At 44.4% G+C, this 19082-nt stretch overlaps 1 protein-coding gene across 1 annotated transcript in view; it reads right to left on the minus strand.

Moving 5' to 3' along the window:
* Positions 1–6405: 6405 nt before the first annotated feature.
* LOC144489285 (beta-2-syntrophin-like) overlaps positions 6406–19082 on the minus strand; it is a 42158-nt gene continuing 29481 nt past the window's right edge. The window contains exons 6-7 of the mRNA XM_078207151.1: positions 17816–18006; positions 6406–7886 (exon numbers count right to left, since the gene is read on the minus strand). Coding sequence (XP_078063277.1) covers positions 7794–7886; positions 17816–18006 — 284 coding nt within the window. The 3' untranslated portion in view covers positions 6406–7793. The remainder of the gene's footprint in view (positions 7887–17815; positions 18007–19082) is intronic.

The raw sequence follows: 19082 nt of genomic DNA on the forward strand, positions 1-19082 counted from the left end.
CACCACTTCACTCACTCCACAGACAGCGCTACCTCCGGGCTCGGCGCCGCCACTGCATTCATTCCACAGACAGCGCCGCTCCCAGTTCAGAACCAACAGTGCAGACCAACCTTTTCCCACACCGTTGTAAATTCATCCCCTTTAGCAATTTAAATAGCCCCTTAACGTAATGAAATGTCCTTTCACAGCAACATTAAGAAACAAAGTATAACAGTGAACCACAGGAGACTTTTAAGGGGCTTCTTGACAAATACATGAATGGGATGGGAATCTAGGTATATGGTCCCGAGAAGCGTCGGGGGTTTTAGTTCAGTTGGGCAGCATGGTCGGTGCAGGCTTGGAGGGCCGAAGGGCCTGTTCCTGTGCTGTAATTTTCTTTGTTCTTTGAGATATTGGAAAGTATTTGTCAAAGATACAGCTTTTAAGAAGTGTCTTAAAAGTGAAGCAAGGTAGTAGCAGGGAATCGTAAAGAGAAGTCCAGAGTTTGGGACTTAGGCAATGGAAGGTCAATGGTGGAATAGTTACAGAACCACAGAATCACGAGTGCAGAAAAGGCCTTTCAGCCCATCGAGACTGGACCGACTCTCTGACAGTGTTTTACCAAGGCCCTCCCCCCGCCTTATCTCCATAACCCCACACATTTAGCATGGCTAATCTATCTAAAACCCACACAGACACAGGGAGGACGTGCAAACTTCTCACAGTCACCCGAGGCTGGAATCGAACCAAGGTGCCTAGCGCTGTGAGGCAGCAGTGCTAACCACGGTGACCGTAGGCAACTGAAGGTCAAAGGTGGAATAGTTGTAGAAACATAGAAGGTAGGAGCAGGAGGAGGCCATTAAGCCCTTCGAGCCTGCTCCACCATTCATTAAGATCATGGCTGATCATCCAACTCAATAGCCTAATCCTGCTTTTCCCCCATAACCTTTGATCCCATTTGCCCCAAGTGCTATATCCAGCCGCCTCTTGAATACATTCAATGTCCTCACCTCCGTCCTAAATGGTCCGCCCTAAATCCTCAGGCCCCTGGTTCTGGACTCCCCCACCATCAGGAATATCCTTTCACTGGTGGGTGAAACGAGAACTAGGGGGCATAGCCTCAAAATAAGGGGAAGCAGATTTAGGACTGAGTTGAACATAGAACATTACAGCACAGTACAGGCCCTTCGGCCCTCGATGTTGCGCCGAGCAGTGTTACCAATCTAAAGCCCCTCTAATCTACACTATTCCAATATCATCCATATGTTTATCCAATAACCATTTGAATGCTCTTAATGTTGACGAGTCCACTACTGCTGCAGGCAGGGCATTCCACGCCCTTACTACTCTCTGAGTAAAGAACCTACCTCTAACATCTGTCCTATATCTCTCACCCCTCAATTTAAAGCTATGTCCCCTCGTGCTTGCCATCACCATCCGAGGAAAAAGGCTCTCACTATCCAGCATGGATATCCAGAGGGTACAGCATGACCTCCTGGCTCCAAAATTCAATCCCTCTACCAATAAAAGCTAACACACCATACACCTTAACAACCCTATCAACCTGGGTACCAACTTTCAGGGACCTATGCACATGGACACCCAGATCCCTCTGTTCATCCACACTTCCAAGTATCTTACCATTAGCCCAGTACTCTGTATTCCTGTTACTCCTTCCAAAGTGAATCACCTCACACTTTTCCGCATTAAACTCCATTTGCCACCTCTCAGCCCAGCTCTGCAGCTAGGACTTAGACGGTTAATGGTGGGACCCTGGGGAGTGTTGTCGAACAGAGATCTCGGAGTGCAAGTACAGGTTACTGTGGGATGCGAGGGAAGAGATTGCAGAGCCTCTGGCAATGATCTTTGCGTCGTCAATGGAGACAGGAGAGGTTCCGAAGGATTGCGGATGTGGTTCCTATATTCAAGAAAGGAAATAGGGATAGCCCAGGAAATTACCGACCGGTGAGTCTAACCTCAGTGGTTGGTAAGTTGATGAAGATCCTGAGGGACAGGATTTATGAACATTCAGAGAAGTTTAGTGCTCAAAAGTAGTCAGCACGGCTTTGTCAAAGGCAAATCGTGCCTTACGAGCCTGGTGGAGTTCTTTGAAAATGTGACTAAACACGTTGACGAAGGAAAAGCGGTAGATGTGGTTTATATGGACTTCAGCAAGGCGTTCGATAAGGTCCCCCATGCAAGACTTCGAGAAAGTGAGAGGGCATGGGATCCAAGGGGCTGTTGCCTTGTGGATCCAGAACTGGCTTGCCTGCATTATGGTATTTGCTACCAAATAAACCTGTTGGACTTTAACCTGCTGTTGTGAGACTTCTTATTGTGTTGCCTGCAGAAGGCAGAAAGTGGTTATTTTCTGAATGGAGGTCGGTCACCAGTGGAGACTGCGTGGAGAAGTGGCAGATGGACTTCAACCCGGATGAATGTATAGTGGTACATTTTGGCAGGTCAAATGGGATGAAGGAGTATAATATCAAGGGTAAGACTCTTAGCAGTGTAGAGGATCAGAAGGACCTTGGGGTCCGGGGGCATAGGACTCTGAAATCAGCCTCGCAGGTAGAGGAGGTGGTTAAGGCGGCGTATGGTGTGCTGGCCTTCATCAATCGAGGGATTGAGTTTAGGAGTCGGGAGATAATGATGCAGCTTTATAAGACCCTCGTCAGGCCCCACTTGGAGTACTGTGCTCAGTTCTGGTCACCTCATTACAGGAAGGATGTACAAATTATTGAAAGGGTGCAGAGGAGATTTACAAGGATGTTGCCTGGATTGGGTGGCATGCCTTATGAGGATAGGTAGAGGGAGCTCGGTCTTTTCTCCTTGGAGAGACGAAGGACGAGAGGTGACCTGATAAAGGTGTACAAGATGTTGAGAGGTATAGATCTGGTGGATTCTCAGAGGCTTTTTCCCAGGGCTGAAATGGCTGCTACGAGAGGACACAGGTTTAAGGTGCTGGGGAGTAGGTACGGAGGAGATGTCAGGGGTAAGTTTTTCACTGAGGGTGGTGGGTGAGTGGAATCGGCTGCCGTCAATGGTGGTGGAGGCAAACGCGATAGGGTCTTTTAAGAGACTTCTGGATGAGTACATGGGACTTAATAGGATGGAGGGTTATAGGCCTAGGTAGGTCAGGACATGACCGGCGCAACTTGTGGGCCAAAGTGCCTGTTTGTGCTGTAGTTTTTCTATGTTCTACATAGTTCCTTGAAAGTGGCGTCACAGATAGGGTGGTGAAGGCGGCGCTTAGCACACTTGCCTTCATCAGCCAGAAGGGGGGATCTTATAGAAACATAAAATTATGAAGGGAATAGGTAAGATAGAAGCAGGGAGGTTGTTTCCACTGACAGGTGAAACTAGAACTAGGGGGCCCACCCTCAAAATAAGGGGGAGTAGATTTAGGACTGAGTTGAGGAAGAACTTCTTCACACAAAGGGTTGTGAATCTGTGGAATTCCCTGCCCTGTGAAGCAGTTGCGGCTATCTCGTTGAATGTTTTTAAGGCAAGGATAGATTTTTGAACAGTAAAGGAATTAAGGGTTATGGTGAGCGGGCGGCTAAGTGGAGTTGAATCCACAAAAAGATCAGCCATGATCTTATTGAATGGCGAAGCAGGCTCGAGGGGCCAGATGGCCTAGTCCTCGTTGTTATGTTCCTTGGATTACCATTGACCAGAAACTTAACTGGAACATAAACCCCTCCACACGTACACACAAACTCACACACACGAACGAACCACCCCCTCCCCCCGACCCCACACACACACACAGCAGCAAGAGCAGCTTGTGAAAGATTGAAGTTTGTGGCAAGTAATTCACCTCCTGACTTCCCAAAGCCTGTCCACCATGTACAAGACACGAGAGTGATGGAACATTCCCCACTTGCCTTGATGAGTGCAGCTCCAACCACACTCGAGAAGCTCAACACCATCCAGAACAAAGCAGTCATTTTGATTAGCACCCCATCAACCACCTTAAACATTCACACCCACACTGTGGCTGCATTATGTAGCAAGTACAAGATGCACACACAGCAACACCTCCCATATACCCATTGCCTCTTTCACCTAGAAGGTGAAGGGAAGCAAATGCATGGAAACACAACCACCTGCAGATTCTCCTGAAAGTTGCAAGACATCCTGACTTGGAATTATATTGCCATTCTTCACCATCACTGAAGTAAAATCATTGAACTCTCTAACGGTGCATTTGCAACACTGAGAATGTGGTAGTTCAAGATAATGTCAATGTCTCCCTGCCACCTTCTCAAAGGCAATTATGGGGTGGCACAGTAGCATAGTGGTTGGCACTGCTGCCTCTCAGCACTAGGGACCCAGCTTGGGTCACTGTGTGAAGTTTGCACGTTCTCCCTGTATCTGTGTGGGTTTCCTCCAGGTGCTCCGGTTTCCTCCCACTGGCCGAAACACATGCAGGTTAGGTACATTGGGGGAGAATTTAGCATGGCCAAGGTACCTGAACAGGTGCCGGAGTGTGGTGACTAGGGGATTTTCACAGTAACTTCATTGCAGTGTTAATGTAAACCTACTTGTGACACGAATAAACTATGGATGTGTACTACTACTGGTGTTGCCAGTGAAGCCCACATCCAATGAATAGAAAATGTCCCCAATACTCTGACACCCCCCCTCCCCAGTCACACTGGAACACTGTCACCCTCTATCAGCACAAACTACTTCAATAATCATGAATAAACACAATAAAGGCACAATATGTAAAATGGATAATTTTATTTATATACATGTACAGAGAAGCACCACTGCAGATCCAGTGCAGATACAATCCTTTGTCTATAATACAGGTAGGGTAATGCCTGAGGAAAGCTCTCTCTGGTGGAGATTCTCACCCTTTCACTTTGGTATTTTAAACTGCAATTGAAGGGAATCGCTGGCAACAGTTACAAAAATAGAATTTTGTTGGCAATGAAGAGATTGCTCCTGGATTCTCAGGAACTGATTACATTTGAAATGAATATGAAGTTTTTAACCAATCAGTTTACATACAAGAACAAAGCAGCCTTCTCCCAGAGTCACCTTTCAATTCACAACCCTCTGACTAAACACACGTCTTTGAAATGCCTTGGGACATTTTTTTCCCCTATATTAAAGGTGCTATGTAACTGGACGGTGTCTTGCTGCTGTTGTTCTATTCATTAGCACATAGGCAGGCTGTTTCTATTCACTCAGCAGTCCACACTTGTACAGATAATTTACAATGAACCTGTTGCTTTGAGATGTGAAGCAGGAGATTATACTCTGAACTGAAAATTACTTTGTAACTGTGGGCTAAAGCTGAGTTTCTGCAGCCAACACATTTAAAGTGAGTCTGGGTTAGTTACCTGAGTGATAAGGGATGTGATAGCATGAAACCAAACTGTTCAATAACAGCAGTCAACAGTTCAAGCATACAAAGCAGGTCAGGAGACATGTAAAGTGCAGAGTCAATGTAGTGTTAACCTCATGGTGCAAACCCAGCCATCAGGATACAGGAAGGAGCTGGAGTGGACCTGGAACATACAGGCTCCTGCTTGGGGCACACATTGGAAATTACATCCAATATTAGGCCCATTTTGCTAATAAGATCAATGCCCAAGTTTCCTCCCAATCTTAATGAAAAAAGCTCAAATTTAAAGTGAGCACATCAGCGCAAACAGCCAGGAAATCAAGCAGCAAAAGCACAGGTTTTCATTAAGTAGGTAAACTAGTATTTAGCTATCACTCGTACACTGTGCACAGTTTCACGTGTAACTGGGGTAGCTTTACATTTTCTTCTGCAATATATTTATACTATAACTCCATTTAAGACAAAATACAAAGCAGGTCTTAGGATAAATATTTTAAAAATACTTAGAAATTTCAAACCAGCACCAGAAAAATTACCCTTCCCTGAAGAGCCAGAAACTCTGGTGGAAATGTTAAAAGAAATCAGAGATCCCTTTTCCCCACGCCAAGCTCCTGCCCCCTTGTCCCAGCCCTCCTTCCTGGCCTCGAGCACACACACCCTTTCCAATAATACTGCACGGTTAGTGGGCCGAGTATGGCCAGGATTTATCACATTGATGCGTATCTGAATTGTTCAAATCTGCATATTCTACAAACATGGCTTAAAAGAATGGTCACAGACAGGACCAGCTGTAACTCGATCTCTCTGAAACCAGTGCTAAAATACACAGATATTCAGAACACTTCGGCAATCTCAAAATCCTCCAGTCAGCACACTTTGCCATAGAATTTCAGCATCAATCCACTCAACAGTGGAAGCTCAGAATCTTATTTTCAATTCTCTTTAGAAACACAAACTTTACGGCACAGGTGGTCACCCAGCCGCCCCCCCCCCCCCCCCCCCCCCCGCCCCGGGCCACCCAGCTTTCTTCCCCAACACTCCCCCCTTCCCCCCCACCCAGCTCAAATTCTGTAGCATGATTTATAAGGTCTTGTGTAATGCTGAAAACAAAAGGCTGGATTGAAGATTTTCACACAGCACCACGCTCTTCTCCCTCGGGGCCAACACAGAACAAAAATCCAATGACCCATAAGTTGACCACTGCTCTCAGTTTAAAAAACAGCCACAAGCCAGAATGAGACATCTATCAGGTACGGTTAGCATCAACATTTGGCATTATGGAAGAGGGCAGAGGAGCAGTGGGAAAGGGGCAGAAGAGCAGGGAACGGAGAGAACAGGCAGGGCTAGAACAGTGTGAAGGGACAGGTTCCATTTCCAATCCATGGCAGATAGGGATATGTTGATCAGAGGATGACATTGTGATGGGAAAAGCAGGGAAATCTTTTGGAAGCAGTTGCCCCCGAGGAGGGGGGAGGGCAGGAGGGGACCTTTACTCCTCACCAGGTGGGCCAATCACAGCCTGCACATCTGCTTTAGGTAAAGTTACTGCAGCCTCATGACCAATGGTTAGCAACTCTAACAGACTTGTGAGACTAGACCCCTACAGTTGGACAGTACTGAGATGCCAGACACACTTTGACAGATGAGATTTTAAGCATACCATACATTAAGTGTAAGGAAACACCACGGACTACATGGAGACCTTTCGAGTGCCAAAATTTCACTGTTTAGCAGTGAAGATAAAAATGCTGGATTTTCAAGCCTCCTCACGCAGTGGGCCAATCAGTTCACATCAGATAAGTGTGAGAATAGCTTGACCATCAGGCTGCCCAAGGACACGTACAGCAAGTTGAAGCTAAGCTATACAACCAAAGTTTTATAATCAAATGAAAGACCTATCCAATAACATTTGCCCAGTACAAGCAGAGATGTAACACTTCAATCATAAAGTTAGACTAACACAGTGACAGGAACAGTTTCAGGTCACTTACCCTTTGTGCTGGTTTAAGTGACGCAACGCTGTGCTCACTTTAGCTCTTTTGTTCCAATGGCAACGTTACCCCAGGATTGGGAGATACTGCACCAATAACAGGGATAACACCAGAACCAACTAGCATCACGTTACCAATATTTTTTGAACCAAATTACAAAACTATATGCTCCAAAGTTAAAACTGTTATATCTTCACAGTACAATGTACAATCATAAAAATTCTGTGAAGTTCAGTTAACAAAAAGGCACATTTGGCAACAAACAGCGAGAGGTCTGTTACAGGATAATACTCAGAATAATCATACGTGAGATTCCTTCCAGTCTTACAAGAGCTGCGGCCTCCCACCAATCCTAGTCTTTGTGCTCTTGCAGGTTACATTTCCCGAGATGCAGCAATGGTCTTTGGATTTGATGAGTGCAGTGATCTAAAGATCTCTCCTGGTAATTGCTCCCTTCCTCACACTAGGAGTCCCATCCGGGTCACTTTGGCAGAGAGAAATGAATGTATAACAAAGACTACAGGCTTTGGGCATGAATGCAAGTCCAGGTGCTGGAAAAGATGGAGAAAGTTGAGATATATACAAAAAGCACAGAGAAAACCTACAACAAATGTCAGGAACTGATCAATACATCGAAGTACATGATGCTACAGTGCAGAAACAGGCCATTCGGCCCAGTCTCTCCTGGCACTAATGCTCTATCCAAGCATCCGTCTGCCTCATCAATCAACATTACCCTTTACTCCCTTTTCCCTCAAATACTTATCTAACTTGTCCTTAAATCCATCTATGCTATTTGCCTCAACCACTCAATGTGTTACATACTCTCAGTGCGCTTTGGGTCATTAAATTATTTATTTCTTGGTGACTTGCATCTTATATTGATAGCCTATAATTTTGCTATTAAATGAGGTGGGGTGATCGATGCACCATACTGCAGTAAGGGCTGTACTTATCCCACAAATCAGTATGTTGGATGAACATTAAGTTGGCATTGACAGGCTGTTGCCAGGTCAAAGATTCGCACTCTTCAGGACTAGTTTGAAAATCATCTGAACCTGGAAGTCCAAATCGTTCTCCATCATCTGCATCTTTGTATTCTACCCTGTCGCTCAGATACAAGTTGGGCTTTATTGAATTTTGAAGTGGTATTTGTTGCTGGGTCTTAGTATTCACAGAGTTGCTTCCTTAGATTGTTAACAAGACAGTTTGTGCAGCCCATCTCACTAATCCAAAAAACTAAAATCCTGTTTTTCCCATTTCCACAATTATCTATCCAATTATCCAGTTTTTTCAAATCATCTCCCTTCACGCTCAGTTCCACTCAATTACTTCCATCGAGTGAAAATAAAGTTTGCCTTTGCGCCAACCTATTTCAGATCTTGAACCCGCTTCTCCTTGTTCAAGGGTTTGTGACAATTTCCAAAAAGTTCTCATCTGTCTCGAGCAACCCTGTATTTTTAAACATCGGCTCCTCGTTCTAGATTCACTAATGCCTTGTACAGTTGCAGCAACACTTCCCTACTTTTATATTCTATCCCTTTAGTAATAAATGCCAAAATTCCTTTTGCCTTCCTTATTCCAAATGTTCTGTTATTTCCTTAATAGTGGATTCTAACAATTTCTCAATGACAGAAGTGAAACTAACTGTTCTACAGTTTTCTACTTTCTGCCTCCCTCCCATTTTGTATAAGTGCATTATATTCTAATCCACTGGAATCTTTCCCGCATCTAGGGAATTTTGGAATATTGCAACCAATAGATCTACCATCTCCACTGCCACTTCCTTTCAGACCCTAGGATGTAGGCCACCAGATCCTGGTGACTTGTCTGTCTTCAATCCTAATAGTTTGTGCAGTACTTTTTCCAAGTGGTGATGATTGTTCTAAGTAACTTCCTTTCTATAACCTCTGCATTACCTGTTACAATTGGGATGGTATTAGTGTCCTCCACCGTGAAAATGGAAACAAAATACTGATTTAGCATCTCCACCATTTCTATGTCACACTACTAACTCCCCAGCCTCATTCTCCAAGGGATCAACTTTCATTTTAGCTACTCTCTTCTTTTTCATATTCTTATAGAAATCTTTGCTCTCCTTTTTTACATTTTGCACTGGTTTTCTTTCATAATTTACCTTTTTTTTTAGTAACCCTTTGCTGATCTTTAAAAGTTACCCAATCCTCCAGCCTGCCGCTGGCCGTTGCAATATAGTATGCCTTAGTTTTTGTCTTCATGTTATTTTTAACTTCCTTGCTTAGCCATGGATGTTTTCTCCCCTCTTACAATCTTCCTTCCTCTCTAGAATACAGTTTAGTTGGGAGTAATTGAATATAATTCCAATATTGAATATTGGAATGTTGGGAAAAATTGAATATAGGAAGGGTGTCCGAAGTAGGTTCTTTACTCAGAGTGGTTGGGGTGTGGAATGGACTGCCTGCAGTGATAGTGGAGTCAGACACTTTAGGAACATTTAAGCGGTTATCGGATAGGCACATGGAGCACACCAGGATGATAGGGAGTGGGATAGCTTGATCTTGGTTTCAGATAAAGCTCAGCACAACATCGTGGGCCGAAGGGCCTGTTCTGTGCTGTACTGTTCTATGTTCTATTTTCACTGCTCACCTACCGTTTTAACTTGTAGTCTTCCTGCCTGGTTCAATAGGGTCAAATCTATCCTCATGCCTACGTAATTTCCTTTGTTTAACGCCAGAACACTGGTGTAAGACTCCAGTTTCTCACCCTCAAACTGAATTTGAAATTCTAGCATGCTATGTTCACTCTTTCCCCAGAGGATCCTTAATGTCTGAGGAATTGGATAATTTCCTACGAGATTGCTCAGTCAGTAGACTGGTCAGTATTTAAAAACTCTGCGACCAGCCTGAACGAGTATGCGACTACAATAACTGACTTCATTAGTAATTATGTAGAAGACTGTGTGCCAAAGCAGCAAATCACATGTTTCCCAACCGGAAACCATGGATAAACAGGGATATCCACTGCTTGCTGAAGTCCAGGTCTGAGGCGTTGAAGTCAGGCGACACTAACCTATACAAGAAAGCCAGATATGATCTAAGGAGATCCATCAAAGGTGTCAAAAGGCAGTACCGTACCAAGCTAGAGTCCCAGGCTCGCCACACAGACCCCCGCCGACAATGGCAAGGTCTGCAAGACATAACAGGCTACAAGATGAAGGCAGGTAAAATCGCCGGCTCCAATGCACCCCTCCCTGATGAGCTCATCACATTCTACGCCCATGTTAAGCAAGAGTCAGCAAGAGCATGCCCTCCACCCTGGAAGCCTCGGACAAAGCTGTATCCGAGGTCACCACTGCCGATGTCAGAGCAGCCTTCTCAAAAATCAACCCACGGAAAGCGACTGATCCGGATGGGGGACCCGGACAAGCACTCAGGTCCTGCACAGACCAGCTGGAGGGGGTATTCACAGACATCTTCAATCTCTTTTTACACCAATCTGAGGTCCCTATCTTGGTATCAAAGAAAAGCCAGGCAGCGTGCCAATAATGGCTATTCGTCTCTTGGCTCTGACAACCACCATTATGAAATGCTTTGAAAGTTTAGTCATGGACAAAACAATTCCAGCCTCCTAGATTGCCTGGATCCACTAGAGTTTGTCTACCTCTGCAACAGGTCCACAGCAGACGCCATCTCCCTGGCCCTACACTCAACCCTGGAACCCCTAGATAATAAAGACACCTCTGTCAGACACCTATTCATAGATTACAGCTCAGCCTTTAACACCATTGTCCCTGCGAGACTCATCTCCAAACTTTGTGGCCTGGAGCTCGGCTCCTCCCTCCGCAACTGGATCCTAGACTTCCTAACCCACAGACCGCAGTCAGTAAGGATAGGCAACAACACCACCTCCACGATCATCCTCAACACCGGTGCCCCACAAGGCTGTGTCCTCAGCCCCTTACTATACTCCTTATACACCTATGACTGTGGCCAAATTCCCCTCCAACTCGTTCGTCAAGTTTGCTGATGACACCACTGTAGTGGGTCGGATCTCAAACAATGACGAGACAGAGTACAGGAATGAGATAGAGAATCTGGTGAACTGGTGCGATGACAATAATCTCTCCCTCAATGTCAGCAAAACAACGGAGATAGTCATCGACTTCAGAAAGCGTAAAGGAGAACATGCCCCTGTCTACATCAACGGGGACGAAGTAGAAATGGTCAAGAGCTTCAAGTTTTTAGGTGTCCAGATCACCAACAATCTGTCCTGACCCCTCCATGCCGACACAATAGTTAAGAAAACCCACCACATCTCTACTTTCTCAGGAGACTAAGGAAATTTGGCATGTCCATTACAACTCTCACCAACTTTTACTGATGCATCATAGAAAGCATTCTTTCTGGTTGTATCACAGCTTGGTATGGCTCATGCTCTGCCCAAGGAACTACAAAAGATAATGAATGTAGCCCAATCCATCACGCAAACCAGCCTCCCATCCATCGACTCCGTCTACACTTCCCGCTACCTCAGAAAAACAGCCAGTATAATTAAGGACCCCACGCACCTCGGACATTCTCTCTTCCACCTTCTTCCAGTGGGAAAAAGATACAAAAGTCTGAGGTCACGTACTAACCGACTCAAGAACAGCTTCTTCCCTGCTGCCATCAGACTTTTGAATGGACTTACCTTGCATTAAGTTGATCTTTCTCTACACCCTAGCTATGACTGTAACACTACATTCTCCACACTCTTTCTTTCTCTATGAATGGTATGCTTTGTCTGCATAGCACGCAAGAAACAATACTTTTCACTGTATACTAATACATGTGACAATAATAAATCAAATCAAATCATTAATTAATTCCTCTCCATTACACAATACCAAATCCAGAATAGCCTGCTTCCTGGTTGGTTCCCCAACATATTCCCCAAGAAGCAATCTCTATCCATTCAATGAACTCTCCTTCAAGGCTACCCCTGCCAATTTTATTAATCCAGTCTATATACATATTAAAGTTATCCATGATTATTGCCGTATCTTTCTTACAAGCCCCCAGTATTTCCTGGTTTGTACTGTGCCCGTGTGGAACTATTGTTTGAGGACCTATAGATTGCTCCCACCAGTGGCTCCTTTGCTATTTCTTATTTCTATCGAGACTGATTCAACGTCATGATGTCCAATGCTTATATCATTTCTCACCACAGCACTGAGCTCTTCCTTTTACCATCAAAAGCTACACCACCAGCTTTTTCTCTCTGTCTATCCTCCTGAAACACGGTACCCTTGGATATTCAATTTCCAAACCTAGTTTCCCTGCAACCATGTCTCAGTAATCGCCACCAAATCATACTCATTTGTCTCTGCGCTGTTAATTCATTATTCCGAATGTTTCAGACAGCCGTTAAATTTGTTTGATTATCAAATTTTCCTAGTCTTGTGCGATTGTGTGTAATAAAGCCCTATCCACTGGCCTAGCTCTGTGATTTACCAGGTCCCAGCATGATTCGCTGCTTCAGGACCTGGATCTGCATCTGAAGCGCTGGAACCTGCCAAGCTATGGACCAGGTGCTGAAAAATGCCATTAAAATGAGCGGCTTGATTCTTTTTGCTCTTTTTTGCTAGTGAGAACATGATGGGCTGAATGGTCTATTTCTGCCTGTAACTTTCCAATGGTTCTGTGGTTCCACTATCACACAAATGCATGCATCAATGGAGTGGGACTGAGTAAAAGAATTGAGAATGGATTTCTACAATCTGGTTGTTTGGTTCAATAAGCCACATTTCCCATCGAGTTCCACCCCACCTGCTGGTCCTCGACTTTGAAGTACATCAAACAACTTCATCTCCCAGAGAGAAAAAAAATCAGACAGTGGTATTGGTGTATCAAGTGTAAATAGGATCATAGAAACTAGAAGCAGGAGGAGGCCATTCGGCCTTTCAAACCTACTCCGCCATTCATTTTGATCATAGATGATCAAATTCAATATCCTGATCCCTCCTTCTCCCCATATCCCTTTAGCCCCAAGAGCTATATCTAATTTCTTCTTGAAATCAGACAATATTTTGGCCTCAACTACTTTCTGTGGGAGTGAATTCCACACATTCACCACCCTCTGGGTGAAGAAATTTCTCCTCACCTCAGTTCTAAAGGTTTACCCCTTATCCTCAAACTATGACCCCCAGTTCTGGACTCCCCACCATTGGGAACATGCTTTCTGAATCTACCCTTTCTAAGTTTCTATGAGATCCCCTCTCACTCTTCTAAACTCCAGTGAATAAAATCCTAACCGACTTCGTCTCTCCTCATATGACAGTGATGTGGAGTTGCCGGCGTTGGACTGGGGTGGGCACAGTAAGTAGTTTCACAACACCAGGTTAAAGTCCAACAGGTTTATTTGATAGCACGAGCTTTCGGAGAGCTGCCCCTTCATCAGGTGAGTGCAGGATTTGTTTCACAAACAGGGCATATATAGACACAAACTCAACTACAAGATAATGGTTGGAATGCAAATCTTCAGGAGAACAGTGACCATGACACCATGCAACCTCTGCAAGACGTGCCGGATCATCGACACGGATGCCACCATCTCATGTGAGAACACCATCCACCAGGTACACGGTACATACACTTGTGACTCAGCCAACATTGTCTACCTGATACGCTGCAGGAAAGGATGTACGGAGTCTTGGTACATTGGCGAGACCATGCAGACGCTACGACAACAGATGAATGGACAGCGCTCAGTAATCACCAGGCAAGAGTGTTCCCTTCCCGTCGGGAACATTTCAGCAGTCACGGGCATTCAGCCTCTGATCTTCGGTAACCATTCTCTCCAAGGCGGCCTTCATGACACACGACAACGCAGAATCGCTGAGCAGAAACTGATAGCCAAGTTCCGCACACAAGGACGGCCTCAGCTGGGATCTTGGGTTCATGTCACACTATCTGTAACCCCCAGGACTTGCCTGGGCTTGCAAAATCTCACTAACTGTCCTGGCTGGAGACAATTCGCACCTCTTTAACCTGTGCTTAACCCTGTCTCCACTCACACTGTCTGCACCTGTAAAGGCTTGATTACCAGTTAAGATTTGTATTCCAACCATTATCTTACAATTGAGTTTGTGTCTATATATACTCAAATTCTCTCACTATGAAGGCAAACATACCATTTGCCTTCTTTACTGCCTGCTGTACTTGCAGGCTTACTTTCAGCAACTGATGCATGAGGACTCCAAAGTCCTGTTGGGTATCCACCTCTCAGTCAAGTAATAATCTGTCTTCCTATCATTGCTACAAAGTGGATAATCTCACATCTATCCACATTATACTGCAGCTGCCATGTAGATGCCCACACACACAGCTTGTCCAAATCACACTGAAGCATCTCTGCATCCTCCTCACAGTTCACCCTCCCACCCAACTTTGTACCACCTGCAAATTTGGAGATAATACATTCAGTTCCCTCGTCCAAATCATTAACATATAATGTGAACAGTTGGGGACCTAGCAGAGATCGCTGCGGAACTCCACTAGTCACTGACCGCCAATCAGAAAAAGACCCATTTATGCCAACTCTTTGCTTCCTATCTGTTAACCAGCGGCACAGTGGCACAGTGGTTAGCACTGCTGCCTCACAGCGCCAGGGACCTGGGTTCGATTCCCGGCTTGGGTTACTGTCCATGCGGAGTTTGCACATTCTCCCCGTGTCTGCATGGGTTTCCTCCGGGTGCTCCGGTTTCCACCCACAGTCCAAAGATGTGCTAGTTAGGTGAATTGGTCATGATAAATTCTCCCTCAGTGTACCCGAACAGGCACCGAGTGTGGCGACTAGGGGAATTTCACAGTAATTTCATTGTAGTGTGAATGTAAGCCTACTTGTGACTAATAAATAAACTTTAACTTTGTATCCATCTCAAGACATTACCTGCAATCCCATGTGCTTTAACTTTACATAGTAGTCTGTTATGCGAGACCTTGTCGAAAGTCTCCTGAAAGTCTAAATAAACCACATCCACTGGCTCTCCTTGATCAACTCTGCTCATTACGTCCTCAAAGAATTCCAATAGATTCGTCAAGCATGATTTCCCCTTTATAAATCCATGCTGACTTTGTCTGATATACCACAGCCTTCCAAATGCTGAGTTACGAAATCTTTGATAATAGACTCTAGCAATTTCCCCAGTACCGACGTTAGGCTCACTGGTCTATAGTTTCCTGTTTTCTCTCTACCTCTCTTTTTGAATAGCGGGCTTACATTCACCACCCTCCAATCTGTAGAAACCTGTCCAGAGTCCAAAGAATTTTGGAAAATGACTCAACAGGACTGAACAGAAATAGTCCTCACCGCTGAAATAGCCCAGTCTCCCATATGAAGTGTAGTCATCTGAGTGAGAAACCAGGAGACAGTTGGCACCTGCAGAGCTAGACTTCGGTGAGAGTCAAGTGTTTCAGTACACATGGGGAAGTGGAGCATGCAAAGAAAATTCAGCATTTCAGTGCAAAGGAGGCCCATCATACCCATTCCAAGACTGATGAAGGGAACTCTCGAACCTTGTTAATGTGGCACAATCTAACTCAGCATCTTTACTTGTCACTTATACCTCAGTCAACACGGATTGGGAAATCTGTTGCTGCTTCTCTGGCAGTAAGTGGTGCGAGTCTAACCATTCAAAAAACAAGAAATGAGACGGGACCATTCAGCCCTCGAGCCACTCCACCATTCATTCCAATTACGGCTGATCTTCAGCTTCAACTCCATTTTCCTGCCTGCACCTCACGCTCTTGATTCCCGAGACACCAAAACGGTGCCTCTCTCAGCCTTAAATATATTCAACAATGAAACATCCATAACCTGGGGTAGACAATTGTAAACATTCTCAACATTTGAGTGAAGACATTATAAGCCCAGTCCTCAATGATTGACTCATTATCCTGACACTGTGCCCCAATGTTCCAGATTCCCCAGCCAGGGGAAACAAACTCTGCATGAAGTTCATCAAGTCCCTTCAGAATCTTATGTTCCAATAAAATCTCCTCTAATTTTTCTGAACTCCAGAGTATATATCTAATTTACTCAACCATCATAGGACAACCCTCCCAGGGACCAATCTTATGAATCTTTGCTGTACTGCCTCCAAGTTAAGAATATTGTTCCAGATATATGGAGTCCAAAACCACACATGGCATTCCAGGTGTGGTCTCACCAAAATCCTATACAATTGTAGTAAGACTTTATTTCCATACTCCAATCCTCTTGTAACAAAGGTTAACATTCTGTTTGCCTTCCAATTGTTTGCAGTATTTGAATGCCAACCTGCTTTATTCCATAGACGAGTGCACCCAAGTTCCTTTAAGCATCAATATTTACACGTTTCCATCTTTTAAAAATATTCTTTTTTATTCTAATGGCTAAAGTGAATAATCATGCACTTGCTCACATTATACTCCACCTGCCACCTTGTTCACTCATGTAACCCGTCTATATCTCTTTGCAGCCCTCACAACTTACATTTCCACCTAGCTTTGTATCGTCAGAAAGCCTGGATACATTACTGTCTCTTCACCTTAGGTCATTAATATAGATTATATTCAGCTGAGGCTCCAGCACTGACCCTGCAGCACTCCATTTGTCACAGCCTGCCAACTAGAAATACATCATTGATCCCTCCTCTCTGCTTCCCGTCCATTAACCAATCTACTATCTATGCGAATGTCTCTCCCCCAACTCCATGAGCCCTCATCTTGTGTATTAACCATTTACGTGGCACCTTATTGAATCCCTTTTGGAAATCCAAGTATACTACATCTACTAGTTCCCCCTTTTCTACTCTAATTACATCCTTAAAAAAAACACTGATGAAATTATATGACAATTTTCACTTCATAAAACCAAGCTGAGTTTGTCTGTTCATATTATGATATTCTAAACGCACTGTTGAGACTTCCTTAACAATAGATTCTAGCATTTCCCTGAGGACTGATGTTAGACTAACTGGTCTGTAGTTCCATTTTCTCTCTCTCCTTACTCGAATAGCGGTGTTATTTGTTAACTTCCAATCTGCTGTGACGTTCCAGAATCTATAACATTTTGGAAAATCATAACCATATACTTACTATATCTCTGCAGCTATCTCTTTTCTTAACCATAGGATGTAGACCATTAGGTTCTGGGAATTTGCTGGATTTTACTCCCTTAGTTTTCTCCAACACTTTTCTCTGCTGGTATCAACTACCTCACTCTTATTAACTCCAAGGTTCCGTTCTATTTCTGTTGTATAATTGATATCAACTACCATTAAAGCAGAGACAAAATATTTGTTTAATGTCTCTTCCATTCCCTCATTCACTGTAATAATTTATCCTGTGCCTGCCTCTAAGGGGCTGATAATTACTTTAGCTTAGGAATGAGAAGAGGGGAAGCATAAAAATGGAGCATCCAGTCTCACCATTTGCAAGAATGAGTTTCAAAAATCAGATCTTACAAATTCCACACTCACCAGCTCTCCTTCTGGCCCCCCAAAGTCCAAATAGAGCATCCTGATCCCATCATCAGCTGACATTTTCAACCTTTCAAACGGATACTGGAAAAGGGTACTGGATGAGTCTACGGTTGAGCTGTTCTGAGACATGACAAAACCACTTTCATAGTGAATGAGCAGCGTGACGTCTTGTCCATTCCAAGTACATCCTGTTAAAACAAAATTAAAATGTTCCCATTAATTGGTGTTATATGAGGTGTCAGGACTACTATCTGTCAATGCCACTGATCGGACAGGAGAAGTGCGTGGATTCAACAGCTAAGTAGGGATAATTAATACACTGGTCCATAAATTACTAACTAGTTCAACTTTTAAGGTCATTAGCAAAAGAAGAAAGGGAGTGTGAAGCTCGTGTGAATGTTGGACCCTTGGAGGACGAGAGGGGGGATTTAATAGTGGAAAACGAGGAAATGGCTGAGACTTTAAATGGGTTTTTTGTGTCGGTCTTCACGGTGGAAGACACAAATAGTTTACCGAATATTAACGATCGAGTGTTGGTAGGAGAAGAGGTACTCAATACAATTATTGTTACTAGAGAGGCAGTGCTTGGTAGACTAACGGGACTGAAGGTGGACAATTCCCCGGGCCCGGATGGAATGCATCCCAGCGTACTGAAAGAAATGTCAGAGGTAATAGCGGATGCGTTAGTAGTTATTTATCAAAATTCACTGGACTCTGGGATCGTGCCAGCTGATTGGAAAATGGCTACTGTTACGCCGCTGTTTAAAAAAGGAAGTAGACAAAAGGCGGGTAACTACAGGCCGGTTAGCTTAACGTCTGTAGTTGGGAAAATGCTGGAAACCATCATTAAAGAAATAGCAGGCCATCTGGATAAGAATGGTTCGATCAAGCAGACGCAGCATGGATTCATGAGAGGAAAGTCATGTTTGACGAACTTACTGGATTTTTATGAAGATGTGACTAGTGCGGTTGACGGAGGGGAACTGGTAGATGTGGTATTTTTGGATTTCCAAAAGGCGTTTGATAAGGTGCCTCACAAAAGGTTGCTGCAGAAGATTGGGGCACACGGAGTTGGGGGTAGGGTGTTAGCGTGGATTGGCAATCCAACAGGAAGCAGAGAGTTGGAATAAATGGGTGCTTTTCTGGTTGGCAGATGGTGACTAGTGGCGTGCCGCAGGGATCGGTACTGCGGCCTCAACTGTTTACTATTTACATCGATGATCTGGAGGAGGGGACTGAGTGTAGGGTAACAAAGTTTGCTGAC

Source organism: Mustelus asterias, unplaced genomic scaffold, assembly GCF_964213995.1.
Source record: "Mustelus asterias unplaced genomic scaffold, sMusAst1.hap1.1 HAP1_SCAFFOLD_2092, whole genome shotgun sequence".
Classification (NCBI taxonomy): Eukaryota; Metazoa; Chordata; class Chondrichthyes; order Carcharhiniformes; family Triakidae; genus Mustelus; species Mustelus asterias.